The sequence below is a fragment of the Zingiber officinale genome, chromosome 3A, assembly GCF_018446385.1.
Source record: "Zingiber officinale cultivar Zhangliang chromosome 3A, Zo_v1.1, whole genome shotgun sequence".
Classification (NCBI taxonomy): domain Eukaryota; kingdom Viridiplantae; phylum Streptophyta; class Magnoliopsida; order Zingiberales; family Zingiberaceae; genus Zingiber; species Zingiber officinale.
This window is the reverse complement of record NC_055990.1, coordinates 87386-102422: the sequence shown is the minus strand read 5'-3', so window position 1 is coordinate 102422 and position 15037 is coordinate 87386. Positions and strand designations below refer to the sequence as shown.

The window sequence follows — 15037 nt, the reverse complement described above, 5'->3', positions numbered from 1 at the left end:
GGACAATGAAGATTGCATCTTGGAACATTAGGGCTTCCATAAACCCTTAAAACATGGAGGGGGGGGGGGGGGGGGGGGGGGGCGTTCACCTCCTCAAGCAAAAGACAATTCAATTTATAGCACTTATTGAAACCAAGCTTAATGAAGACTCTTTAGATTTTATCATGCGAAGGAAATTCTCAAGTATGGGGATGACAAATAATTTCATTTTTTCTAATAGAGGTTGTATTTTGCTTCTATAGGATATGGACAGGGTTACTTTAGATGTTCTCAATGCATCAAATCAATATATATATTGTCGTGTTCGTTGCTTAATTATGGCTATATGACCTTCATTCTATCATGACAAGGAGACCCTTATGGACTTCTCTTACCCTCCTTGGAGAAACGATTGTGGAACCTTGGCTTATTATGGGTGATTATAACTCACCATTGGCAATCCAAGATAAAGAAGGTAGGGAACCGATTTCTAATTATGAGATACATGATTTGGAGTGCTTTGTTGACAATTATGATTTGGTTGATCTTCACTCTATTGGGTGCCATTTGACATAGACAAATGGAAGGGTTTCTTGCATGCTAGATCGTGCTATGGTGAATTCACAATGGCTTATTACGGACTATGAAAGTTATGTAGAATTTACGCTCTCAGTTGTCTATCAGACAACTCTTGTTGCATAGTTTCAACTTTTGAGGGAGAGCGGATCCAATAGGTCATTCAAATTTTATAATATGTGGGCATTACATGATGGTTTCAAAGACTTGGCGACAAACACATGGGAGGCACCCGTCTATGGCAATGCACAATTTACTCTCAAGACAAAACTTACACGGTTGAAAGGTAAACTAAGGGAACTTGATAAGCTTCATTTTCAACATATCAAGGAGCAAGCATCAAGAGTAAAATCGGAGTTAGAAGATGTTCAAAGAACCCTTCTTAATAGAGAAGAGCTCCTAAGTGACTATGACACAATAAGAAAGAAGGTAATAATGCTAGCGGAGGCGGAAAGACTTTTCTACCAACAATGTGTCAAGAGTATTTACCTCAAGAATAGTGATAGATGCACCAAATTTTTTCATAACTTGGTGAAGAGAAACAACAAAAGAAATACTATTATTACACTCATTAAACAATCTAGAGAACAAACAACTAGTTTGAATGAAGTTGCCAAAGAATGTGGAATATTTTCAAGGCCTCTTGGGTAAGGCCGGTCAAAGCTCTTCATTTGATGTTTGTTCCTTGCATGAGACTAGATTATCTCAAGCCCAAGCATCATCGCTAGAAGCCACAATTACGAACGAAAAAATCAAGAATGCTATATTTGATATAGAGGCTGATGGGTTCGGATGGTTACAATGCAAAATTCTTCATGACGGCTTGGGACAATATAGGGGTTGATTTCATTAAGACGATAAACGAATTCTTCATTAATGGTCGGCTCCTCAAGTAATGAAATCACACCTTGATAGCTCTCATCCCTAAATCTGATCATGCTCCAAGAGTTTCGAATTTTAGGCCTATCTCATGTTGTACGATTTTCTACAAGGTCATCTCCAAAGTATTGGCGGCAAGATTGGCAAAAGTTATAGATATACTGTTGGATCCGGCTCAAGTGACTTTCATTAAAGGTCGGTCCATAGGTGATAACATTCTTTTAACCCAAGAATTATTGAGAAAGTATGCTCGTAAGCGGATTTCTCCAAGGTGTATGATCAAAGTTGATTTGCGCAAGGCTTTTAACACGGTTGATTGGAGTTTCCTTATGTCCACAGTTGTTGGTTTTGGGTTTCCTCAACAATTTTGTGGATGGATAAGGGAATGCATAATCACGGTCTCTTACTCCGTTAGTCAAAAATGTTGGATTGCATGGTTTCTTTAGTGGAAGAAGAGGCTTGGGGCAAGGTGATTCTCTCTCTCCTTTGTTATTTAGCCTATGTTAAGTAGTTTTCTCACGTTCTATGAAAGATATATCAAGGCTAAGTGCTTTTTATTATCATCCAAAATGTCAAGAAGTAGAACTCACACATATAGCATATGTCGATGACCTCTTGTTATTTGAAAGGCCGATGTTTCTACTCTTAGCCTCATTATGGATTGCCTATTGGTTTTTGGTGATAAAACGAGCCTTCGAGCAAATCTGATGAAATCCAACTTATATATGGTCGGGGTTAGTGACCAACTACGGGAGGAGCTATTACACATAACCGAGTTTCAACAAGGCACATTTCCCTTCTGATATCTTGGTATCTCATTGGCAATGGAGAAATAAATGATTGCAAATTATGGGGCACTACTTGACTCCATAAGGAAGAAGGTTGTATCTTGGTCGAAGCACACACTTTCCCATGTTAAAAGGTTGAAACTTGTAAGATCGGTACTTCAAGGAATGGAATGTTTTTGGTTGTCTATCCTTCCAATATCAAGTGGTGTTATTGACAAGATTTATGACATCTCTCGTTCCTTTGTATGGTCAACAAAACATCCACGAATCTCATGGGTACTATATGTCTACCCAAAAAATGAGGATATGGTTTACGTGATTTGCAAATATGGAATATTGCTCTCTTATGCCGGATTCTATGGAATATTCAAAATTGAAGGGAGTCCCATTGGATCTGATGGTTTCATCATCACTATCTTTGAAATATGGACTTTTGACAATGAAGGAGTAAGCCTTCGGACTCCCCCTTATTAAACGCTTACTTTATATTTGTGTTGAGCTTGTACAGCGAACTACCTCTATTGGCGCCGCAAACATGAAGATGATAGAGTGGTTTGCGGAGGAAAATAGTGGGTCGACTTTGACATATGAGTTTTTCCGTCCAAGAGCGGCTAAAGTGGATTGGTTTTCGGTGATATAGAAGTCATATATTTTGCCCAAGCATAGATTTATCTCTTGGTTACTTGCTCATGGAAGACTAAGAACGGCGGACACTATCTCATATGAGTCCAACAAATTCTGTGCATTGTGTCACTAACAAGATGAATCCAATAATCATATTTTCTTTGATTGTGATAATGTCAAGGCCCTACCTGATAAAGTCAAGACATGGATGGGTATCACTTTTGACATTACCGATATGACCTCCTTTCTTGATACATTTCGACAACATTACAAGGGTAAAGGACAACAAATGAAAGCAAGACATTTTGCTCTATCTTCCTAGATTTATCTCATATGGAATTCACGTAACATGAGCCGATTTGAGAATGTTGTACTTTGCTTTGAGAAGATATTTCACAAAGTCCAAATTCATGTTTAGCGCTTTGTGGATATCAAATAATTCTTTTGTAATGTGTGGTAATATTTTGTGATATGCTTGGATGTCATACAAAATCCAAGTCATGTTTGATATTTTGTAGACATTAGTGAGACCTTGATGTGTGACGTTATGTATGAAGTTTGCTTAATGGTGTCTTACAAAGTCATAAAACTGTTATGCACTTTGTAGACATTATATAATTATATTTTGTTCTTTTTGGGAGTATAATATATTTATCTTCACCAAAAAAAAGAAATAGTTTGCTATTAGATTATTTTTAATTTATTATTCAATTTTAAATATTTTAAAGTAATTTTTATTTATTATGGATACATCAATATTAAATATTTTAAAAATTTTTGATGAATTAATTTTAGTTAATTTTCTCTTTTTCATCCGTTAGTTTTAACGATATGAACACACTTCCTTAAAAAAATTGATAATTAACTCATTTTGTAAAGAATTTATGATAATGGAAGTTATTGATATTATTGACATAAAATTATTTAGGTGGAAAATTTAGCAACGGGCTGGTGGCGCAGTTGGCTAGCGCGTAGGTTTCATAGCTTTCGTTGAGTTATCCTGAGGTCGAGAGTTCGAGCCTCTCTCACCCCAACTTTTTAACTAGGAATAATCCGCTCTACCCCTATTTTTACTACTTTGCGAATGAGCTACAGTTATCGAATTCAGGGTCCATCACGACCATCCGATTCTTATCAGATGACTCCAGCGCGTCTGAGCTAAGTTTTTTATTAAAATATTAAAAAAAAATTGTCAAAAGATTGTTTTGGAATATAATACATGATTTTTATCTTAATCTGGAAGGTGAAGTAAACATTTTGATGAACTTTAGGAAGGTTAGTGAAAATTTTAGGTTATTAGGATCTAAATACGAGTGAAATCTAATTAGCGACCATCTGCTTGCAATCTCCGTCGTCCATCTAGCGATTTTGTGATCAACGGTGATGCAGCATCAGCAATAGTACCCTTTCATTATTACACAAATGCCATGGGTTCTCTCCTCGAGTCAAAATCCAGGACCATCGACGAGACGACGGCACGGCGAAGGTGACTGGTTGATCGTTCCGATCGGCAGCTCTCCCTGGTGCGTCGATGAAATCGGCTCTCCCAATCCATTTCTCTCCTTATATTTTACCTGCAGTTTATTTGTTGCTCGATTTGGTTCCGTCACTGAACCGAATTCTGTTTGATCCGATGTTTCGATGCCTGGACGAGGGTTTTGTTTTCCCTCGTCTCTAACCTAAATTTTCTTACTCCCTCCTTTTTAGTTTGTTTATTTTCTGGATTTTCTCGTCTTATATACTGATTTTCTTTTGCCTTTGGCCAAAGGGGAAAAAATGGAACTTGAGGGAGTAAATGTAACTACTTTTGCATATCTTTACTTTGCGAGAAATGTAGGATAAATATATTTCATAGTGTACTATTTCTTTTTCTAATTGTAAACAAAGGTTTAGTGGTTTAAAGTGTTATTTTTTTGCTCGAAGATCAAAGATGGGGCGATTCCAAAGTTTGAGGAATTTTGATGCATTTCCTCGCGCAGAGGAGCACCTATTGCAGAAGACTCATTCAGGGGCTATTGGTATGTAGATACCAAACCTCGTTTTTTGTTTCCTGTGTCTTTAACATATATGCCAGAAGATAGCATCAGGCTAACTTAACTCTTAAGTCGTCCTTATTGATGTGCTCTTATGTTGTGTTAATTACCTGCTTCTCCATTTGTGTAAACATTCTGTCTTGTGTTTCAAATTGCAATCCTTGATTTGTTTTCTTTGCAGTTTCCATCATTGGTATTGCTGTAATGGTCACTTTGTTTGTACACGAGCTGCAGTATTACCTCACTACCTATACCGTTCATCAGGTTTGTTGACGATTCTTTACTTTTCTGAATAGTTTGAGTAAGAATCATCTGGTAGTTTTATCTGGTATTCTTTTCTATACATGTTTGTTTCATTAATAATAACATTCCTTCCATTTTCCATTGCTTCAGCAAACAAATACTAGTTATGCTTCTATATGATAAGCATTTTCATTCTACTTGGCAATATATTGTTCGAATATTAAAAAGCATGTATAACCAGACATGCAAAAATTTGGAATTTATTGGTTTATAATTTCTTATTTGCTAGTCCTTCAATTTAGGATGGAATTTTGGTGTTCAGTTTTTTTGGAAGCATTATATTTGTCCAATTTGTGGACAAAATTTCTAAGTTGTCAAATCACATTAGACAAGTGGATATTTGTTATCCCATTTGCTTTATTTTATCTTCCAAATTTAATTGGGTTGGAACCTTTTACAGACCCCAACTTACCCTTTTGTATTTGATCTTTTTTAGTCAATAAAATTCTCTGTTTTGGTGAAATTCATCATGAAAGCCAGGTGCTTTATCTCCTTGCAGCCTTGTGGCTGCACTACAAAAACAAGCATATCTGAATGTGAGATATGTTATCTAGAATTAGCCAGGTCAAGTATTAATTTCCATTTGATTGCTCTGAAATAGTTAGCATGTACATGATCATTGCTTGGATTTGCATTTCATGGTTGCTTATTTTCTTTCAAGTTCACATGTTGGTTGCAATTGAGATGTTTGTTTTAGCTATCTTGTATACTTGTAGTAATCTTTTCTCTTCCATTTTTTTACTCAATGAAAATAGAACATTTGGATTACTGGACTATGTTTTATCCAGTGTTGGAATCCACTGGCAAAGAGTCATGGATGTGATGACACCTTCATTTTGTAGTTGGTCATTTGGATCTAATTGCTGCTCTAAACTATGAAAGGCTATATCACTACTAATATTCAGTTGAAAGGCTTTTGATGAAACGTCTGCTAAAGTCTAACTGCACTCAATTCTCATAATCTGTGATATTATTTCTTTCATAATTTAGTTGATCTGGATGAAATTTACTTCTCTAAAAACTTGACTTTTTTTTTTTAAAGTGGAAACACTGTCAGACATTATTCTTATTGGCTACTTTTGTAGCAAGGTGTGCAGATTATCAAATTAATAGAATGATTAATCAAACCACCCCTCATATGACAGACCATCACATGTCAAATGGGTTAGAATATTGAGCATATACTGAACTGATTGTTCTCAAAATCTTGCGAGCACTAGTAATTTGCAAATCTTTGGTTTTCTAAGCTATTAGCTGAACTAGTTTGTGTGTCCTATTATATAAATGCTGAATGATGTTTGTGGGATGGGTTTGTTTCTGCTGAATCTAAGTTTATTGTTAGCTCTCAGCTATTGAATCTTATAAACTTAGAGTTACTCTTTCTGTAGATGTCTGTGGATGTAAAGCGAGGAGAAAATCTTCCTATTCATATAAATATTACATTCCCATCGTTACCTTGTGAAGGTTAGTTTTATGCCTTTGCTTCATTTGTATTTTTTTTCCTGAGGTTTCTATGGTTCAAAAGATTTTTGTTGTTTGGATTCTGCGCCCGAGCTTTCTACAAGATCACTAAGATTAAACTTTCTTCTGTTTCCAGTTCTAAGTGTGGACGCCATTGACATGTCTGGAAAACATGAGGTGGATCTGGACACAAATATTTGGAAAGTAATGACCATAACCTTTTGGCCTTGCGATCTATTTGTTCAAAAAATTAATCTTGTTATCAACAACTATGATTATTCTTATAGAGGATACATGTATGCAGTCTTATTCTTGCATAAATCAGAATACATAATTTTGTTTTGTTCTTTGAAATAAGACTAAAAGTTAAGAATAATGTATTTCTTCATATTTCATGAGATTTCTCCTTCAAAGTAAGACATTCAATTTAAACTTGCTATGAAGTTCTGTCCAGGAAGCCTTCATGTAACTGAAAATTAATGAAAGTGGTTTCACCTTCCTTTGGTCTAAATAATTTCCCATTCTTAAAACATGAAATCAGAAAAATACAAATTAGAGTGTACCATTTATACTTAAAGTTAGTACAGTTATTAATTTGTTACCTGACTTCTTTCTTTTTTGAATACTATAGCTTCGTTTGACTAGCGATGGAAAAATTATGGGTGCAGAATATTTATCAGATCTTGTTGAAAAAGAACACTCAGGTCACAAACATGGTAAAATTTGTAGTCCTTACTATCTTTGTTATTTGAACTGGTTTGATGAAAGTGTTGATATATGAATGTTATTATTATCTTCATGGTTAAAGTTGGTTTCATCATTAGACAATTTCATCCATATTGATTCTCTCTGATCAACAAATTAACCAGGAAAGGGGGCAGAGTTTTCTTTTTTCTTTTTTTTTTGTTGCTTCATATGTTGTAGTTTGGAAGTTCTGTCTGTGCAACTATGGGACGTGGGCAGATTCAGTAGTTATTGTCCAAAAAATGGAAATAGACAGGAAAAGAAACAATAAAAGTTATGTTTTTTAGTACTTTTGTATGTGAATGTTTTGTTTTCCTTGCCATATCGGTGACTGCCTTTTAAATTGTATGAATCAGTTGCCAAACTGAATATTTTCAGAATTCTTAGAGATCCCTACCTTCATGAGCACCTTGTCTATAGGTACAAACAGTCTCAGTGAACGCATTTTTGTGGCATGTTGAGATTATCATAAATGGAGCAGGTTGAATTTATTTAGCTATTCTTATTTACATTGATGGGTTGGTAGAGTTCATTTCTTCTCAAGGTTTTGATTCAGGTTTCTTGAGGATTTTGGAAAAACCATCCTGAGCCCCTGATTATACACTCTTAGAAGGCATGGGCACATAGAGGGACACTCACGTGCTTAAGTTGGATGGATATGTATTAGTGTATCTTGGTCTATATTATACAATTAGAGTGAGATTGTTGGAGAAATTGTTCTTAGGGTAAAAATTATGTGGCTAAGCTGGAGAAAATTTATGGATTTTATGTATGATCACTACTGGTGCCTAGGTTAAAGAGGAAATTTCATTAAGGTAGTATTACAATTAGCCATAATATAGATGAGATAGGAATGATGACATGAATCTGTAGTCTTACTAAAAATAATCATGAAAATGTTATTGTTTGCAGTCAATTAGTTGTATCCTAGAAAAATATGTCAAGAAGGTGACAATATATTCATAGGCAATAGATTTATAGTTAGACTAATTAGATTAGTTAAGTGGGTGTGGTGGCTGGAAGATGCAGACTAACGATTAATTTCACAAAATTGGATAAGATTGTAATGTCCTATGGATTATTACTATACATGTCATAAGCTCAATTAGCCGACTCACCTAGGGGATAAGGCTTGGTTGTTGTTGTATGTCATAAGCTCAATGATCATATGACATCTATGTTGTCGATCCTAATTAGTTGGAACATATTGTTCGTTCTTTCTGTTTGTGTTCATACTTTCTATCAAATATTATAATCTTCAGAGATTGACCTTACAGTCTGTATTGGATTGAAGGGAATGAAAGGGAGAGGAGGCAAATGGGAGGGAGAGATTAGTCCTCTGTTTAGTGGGAAAAAATATTTGGATGAGGTGAAGTAAGATGGAAGCAATGGATTATTCTCCTTTTTCCCTCAGTATACTTAAGTGTCAACATTTTCAAATATTAAAAATATAAGAAGGAAAGAATTAATTTGCTTCGCTTCATTTTCCTTAGTATGCAGAGGAAAGTTGCTTCTTCTCCTTTCTCCTACTCCTTTCATTTTCCTTAATATTAAGGGCATATGCTTTCTTCCTTTCCCTTGCTCTCCCCTCCCTCGTGGTTTCCTTCCTTTTCCCTTATTCTCACCTCCCTCATCATTTCCATCCCTCTCCTTCCTTTTCCCTTTCTAGCATCAGTACATGTCTTAATCTTTAGGGGCATTTTATAGTGTTCCTGAAGTAATCTATCATTTCAGATTAGAACTGACATTTTAATTGGTTCTTGCATTTAAGAAAATAGTTGAAGAAAATTAATTTGTCAGGAAACTGTCAACAGATGAAAGCGATCATCATGATGAATCCTCTCAGCACAAGCACGAACATACATTGGGCTCTGATGCAGAAAAAATGATTGAGAATGTCAAGCAGGCTATTTCAAATGGTGAAGGATGTAGAGTATGACATATTCAATATGTTGCTTTTATCTCCTTTTTTTTCAGTTTGAAATTCTTCCATCATCAATATTATGCTATATCAATTTCTGCAGGTATATGGAGTTTTGGATGTGCAGAGGGTTGCTGGTAACTTCCATATATCGGTCCATGGTTTAAATATTTTTGTTGCACAGCAGGTTAGTTAGATAACAATGAATAACTAACTTATTAATACTTTACTGAATGATGCCTGGTAATTTTATTTTTTGCACTTTATGTTCTGTATGAGTATGTTATATCATTACACGCTGTATTCTTTTTCATCTTTCCACTCATCGCATTCACATTCTGTTTGGTCCCTACTATTTCCTATCACTTGCTTTGTAAAATTTCTGCTTTTATATTTATTTTTATCAATTTCAGTAATTGCGGAGTTTGGTTGATATGAAGGGATATTCTATTCCCTATTAAATTCCCGTGGAATTGTTATTTCTATGTTTACTTACAAAAGTGAACACGGAATACGGTTCTCATGGATTTGCTATCCCCTAAGTATCTTTCTCAGCCAATTTGTACTCCATGCCAATGACTGCCAATTCCTACTCCTTTCATTCTTCAACATATAACTATGCCTAATTTAATTTTCCAAAAAAAAACATATTTTGAATAAGCAAGACAGACAAACTGAGCCAGATGGATAAACTAGCCCGTTAGAGTATCCAAATTAGGAGGGTCAGACAAAACTAGATAGGCTAGAGGAGCCGAGCAAACTTTAGTCTATTACTCAGAGGGATATCTTATCGTTTTATAAACTTATTTTTTGATTTTACTAATTACATTACTATAAACCAAATGTTGCAGCGAAAATGAATCATCTATTTGATTCCATGAACTGAGTAAATACAAAACTCATTCCACTCCTTATCAATTTCATTCCTTAGGAATAATTATTCTATTCACATCAATTCCATTCGATGAACCAAACATGCATAAGTAATTTTTATTGAGAGATGAGGCTAAAGTTACCACCCTATTTATACCCATATTTCCTTTTAATTTCATTGCTTTTATTGCTGTCAAGAATTAGATTGTCACTCTTTAGAAGATCTTGTAACAAAACAGTTCTTCTGAATGCTTATACTTCAAAACTCATCAATCTGGACTTTTCAAATTGAAACCATATAACTATGAAAGAAATGTAATTCTACATGAAACTTAATTCTTTATTTTCTTTCCTACATGTTCTTAACGTAAATTTTGTTTCTCTGGTATCCCAAAGCACTTAATGAATATGGCAACTTATGTGGCTAAATTTATTACTTGTCTGAAGTTACAATAGTATGCTGGTTTGTACAATTACCTCATCATTTTATATTCTTCCTGCACAGATTTTTGGAGGAGCAAAAAAAGTGAATGTAAGTCATGTGATTCACGATTTGTCTTTTGGACCAAAGTATCCAGGGATCCATAATCCTCTTGATGGAACTGCAAGGATACTAGATGATACAAGTGGAACGTTCAAGTATTATATAAAGGTTGTTTCTGCCCTTTCATCTAATTGCAGGATTGTACTAGGATGTTTTTTTTCTTGACATCTGAGGCTTTTCTTATATCTCATTAGACAAAAATTTTATCTTTTGGTTTTTCAACCTACTGTTTTTGGTTTCATTTATTGGATTAACCTGCATTAGCAAAAGTAGCACTCATTTACTTGTATTTTTCTGTGATTTCAACTGAGAAATTTACTCTCCATGTAGTGAGATAAATATCTACTGTTAAACCTCACGTCGTGGCGTTTACATTACTACTTAGTCTGTTATGGTTTTGTCAAACTCTAGCCACATCTTATTTTCTACACAGTTTGTGTAGTGATCTATAACCTTTTTGATTTTGCTCTTTTAATTAATATAATCTGCGGAACACTAGTTTTCGATTGTCTTTAGATTCAATCTTGTAGTACTACTTTTTCCTTCTAAAAGACAAGAAAGGGGTTAATTGGTAATTCAATGCAGATTGTTCCAACGGAATACAGATACCTCTCTAAAGAAGTGTTGCCTACAAACCAGTTTTCTGTCACAGAATACTTTGTGCAAATGCGTGACTTTGATAGGTCATGGCCAGGTCAATGTCTCAAGCGTCATACTGATTTAACATACAAAATGATTTTTTTTTTTTTTGGGGGTAGAATTTTAACCTCATTTTTCCCTTTTCCTTTGAACAGCTGTTTTCTTCTTGTATGATCTGTCACCTATTACGGTGACAATAAGAGAAGAACGACGTAGTTTTCTTCATTTCCTAACTCGGCTATGTGCTGTGCTTGGTGGCACATTTGCTTTAACAGGTACATGCTGATCTTTCTGACACTTTTCAATTTTTTTAAAATTTGCAAGATTATTCTTGTACACGTCCAGATATTTTTTGCCGTATCTTCTGTTTAATTGATGCCGGTATATCGTCAGTCATTCATGTTAGTTACTTGAGGCCATTATAGTAATATGTGGGCTTCCTTGGAATGGTTATGACATTGTTCTATCCATGGACTGATACTTTGCAGTCAATTTTGGGCGAGAAGTACTTAGGTTATCCTTTCCCCTTTCGAATCTCTTCTTGAAATTATATTTCCATGCTATTTTTTTTCTTAAGAAGATCATCTGAATCATGAACTTTTTGTAGACTTTACTCAAGCTTTGTACTAAAACATTTTACAATATCTACCCAAATAGTTCCTCCCAAATGAATTATGACATGTTATTTCATTTCTGCCACCATCAAAATTTGCTTCAAGATCATCTTTGCTAGATAAATCATTTATGTATCTTTTTCATTCAAGGATATCTAATAAAATTATAAAAAAGAAATTTTTTGGTGATTTAAGAAATCAACTGTATGTTCATCTTGAATTCTACTCGTTGGTCATGCACAAGAAGTTAAATCTTTTAGCCCTTTCATTTGGGGAAGTCTGATATTGTTGAAATGCATTAATTATTGTATGTTTTGTCACAAGGAATGCTGGATCGATGGATGTACCGAATTATCGAAGCCATGACGAAGTCAAAGAGACAGCAGAGCATATCGAGGTGATCGCAAACTGCACTTTGTAGTAATTATGGAAATCCGAGGAACTATCATCTTCTAAAACCTTTTGCTTCGAGTCTTAAAAAGGGTTGTCGGTTGATCTCGATCGACAAAGTTTAGGGAGTTTTTGTGATCATAGAATCTTAACATTCACTTGATTTTGTACTAATATATCAGTCTTTTTGTGCCTTGGTAAAAGAAAAGATCATGATTTCACTAAAAATCCCAAACAACTACTCGGTTCAAGTATACTATTTAAGTTCTCTCTGGTCACGGTGCGATGATAAAAGGTATAATGAGTTCTCAGACAATTAGTGTTTAAAATTCACACAGGATATTTCTTACTTACGTGATGTTCAAATATTTATGATGTCGGATCGGAGGTCGGATCCTCTGGATCGTAAAGTGTAGTCCAGAGGATGGACAATTTCATTCATAAGTGGGTACAGGTGGGGTTCAAAGGATCCCACCTATTAGCAATTCTTGGTCCAGGGGTGGATCAAGGTTGCGATCCATAGGATCCCGGTTGTACATCTATCCCGTGGTTTTGTTTAATCGAGGAATCCTAATCCTCGATCTCGTGGGAATTAATTCTCATCCCGGTTTTGTTTAATTGAGGAATCCTAATCCTCGATCTCGTGGGAATTAATTCCCATCCCTATGGGGAATTTTTATTCGTCTCTATCCTATTTCAAATGTCTATTGAGTTGGTCAAAAAGGTTTCACAAAAGTATTGAAATAAGAAATTGATTATAAAATATTATATTATATTATATTATATTATATTATATGAACTTATATTATTATTATCATCGTCATCATAGATCTCGGGCTCAAGATGAGGATAGGATTTTCATACTCATCCTTATTCAACTTGTGGGGATTTGAAAAATTCTGAATCTGAAAAAATTTCCTGAATTCACCTCTGTTTCTGATTTTCCTAATGAGATCTCAAATTTGTGGAAAAAATTATCATACTATATATATATTTATATTGTGGTACGTTGCGGAATGGTCTGTGACTTCTGCTTGGTTGAGGTGTTTAGAATTGATCTAGGTTCCTCAATTATTTTTTAAATATTTTAAAGATCAATTTTTAAAAAAATCTTAAACTCTAAACATTCTAAATGCATATATTACATCTTGTAAGCATCTATTTAATTATTTTTTAAATATTTTAAAGATCAATTTTTAAAAAAATCTTAAACTCTAAACATTCTAAATGCATATATTACATCTTGTAAGCATCTATTTTTTTTTTTTAAAAAAAAATTGAATAATGTAACCTAATCCATATATCCTAAAATTAAAATCTAATTGACTATATATATATATATATATATATATATATATATATATATATATATATATATATATATAGCTTGCACACGTATTTGATGAGCGGCAATTTTCTGTGAATCCAACCATTCTCAGGTGCCCCAAGTAGATTTCAGCCACTTGAGGTATCTAAGATTGGTTCGAACACTCAGATTCACATAGAGTCGTCCAACATCACTTATTGAACGGTTGTGTAAACTATCAATTTTTTTTACTTAATATCTAAATCTGACTTAACCATAAGTAAAATAAAATAATAAATTAAAAAACTTGTGGTTGTGTCGTGGACTATGGCATGTTCAAAGTATAATAATTTTTTATATATACTAGTCACCACTCATACATATTATATGTGTAATATAATGCATGAATATACATAAATTAGTACCCCAAGTCTATAAATTAGATTTGGTAAAAATCCGCTAGGCTCATACAATAATACAACGCAAGGACGGCGCTCGATAATAATTTAAAATTATCGACCAAACCTAACTTTGAACAATAAGAAATTTAAATTTATCGATAAAATTTAACTTTAGTAAATAAAATTTTAAAATTTTCGGTCAAAATAATTTTAACCGGTAAACAACTAAAATTACTGGCCAAATGTGACCTTGGTCATTAAAAAATTAAAATTACAAGCTAAATCTAATTTTAGTAAGTAAAAAATTAAACATGGTTGGTCAAACCTAACTTTGGTTGGTAATTATAATTAGTAATTATAATTATATACTGGCGAAAATTTATTTTAGCCAATAATATAAATTCTTAATTATACTTGATCTTATCTAAAAGTAAATATATATATATATATATATATTTTAATTTATTGAAAATTTTCGACTCGTGATGTTGTTAATTCTACTATACGAGATTAAAGAGAACCGTTCCTATTTTTATATAAACTACTTAGAAAAATTACTAATCGTGTCAAAATTACTTTTATATAAAAATAAAAAAAATATATATTAATATAATTTTAGTTTAGACTTTATTAAAATTAATTATTAAAAGTTTAAATGGTTCATAAAATAGTAAAATAAATCAAAATGGTAAGTTGAGTAGTTCTAGTCACGGCAGGCATTTCCACGAGCAAAAAGTTAATCAAGAGGGCGTCACGCGCGCGCCTGCGCAGCTCGCTGACACGGCAGCGGCGTGGCTTTTGAGGGCGGCCGCAGAGCGGGAGTGGGAGCGGGAGCGCGAGGAGTAGTAGTTGGAGCTCCACCCCGGAGGTAGGCGGCGGGTGAGGGCCGTGGACTCTGGAGGAGGGACAGTGGCCAGGTGCTGGTCCCGCCGGCGGACAGCGACGCGACAGGCCGCGATCCG

General features: G+C 34.2%; 1 protein-coding gene across 1 annotated transcript; it reads left to right on the top strand.

Moving 5' to 3' along the window:
* The first annotated feature begins 4255 nt into the window (after positions 1-4255).
* Positions 4256-12571, top strand: LOC122050916 (endoplasmic reticulum-Golgi intermediate compartment protein 3-like). Its single transcript, XM_042611786.1, has 12 exons — positions 4256-4369; positions 4770-4864; positions 5061-5143; positions 6571-6646; positions 6780-6847; positions 7275-7359; positions 9202-9320; positions 9412-9495; positions 10687-10833; positions 11311-11419; positions 11520-11639; positions 12303-12571. Exons 2-12 carry the CDS (start codon positions 4777-4779, stop codon positions 12377-12379), a joined length of 1056 nt encoding a protein of 351 aa, XP_042467720.1. The 5' UTR covers positions 4256-4369; positions 4770-4776; the 3' UTR covers positions 12380-12571.
* The last annotated feature ends 2466 nt before the right edge of the window (positions 12572-15037 follow it).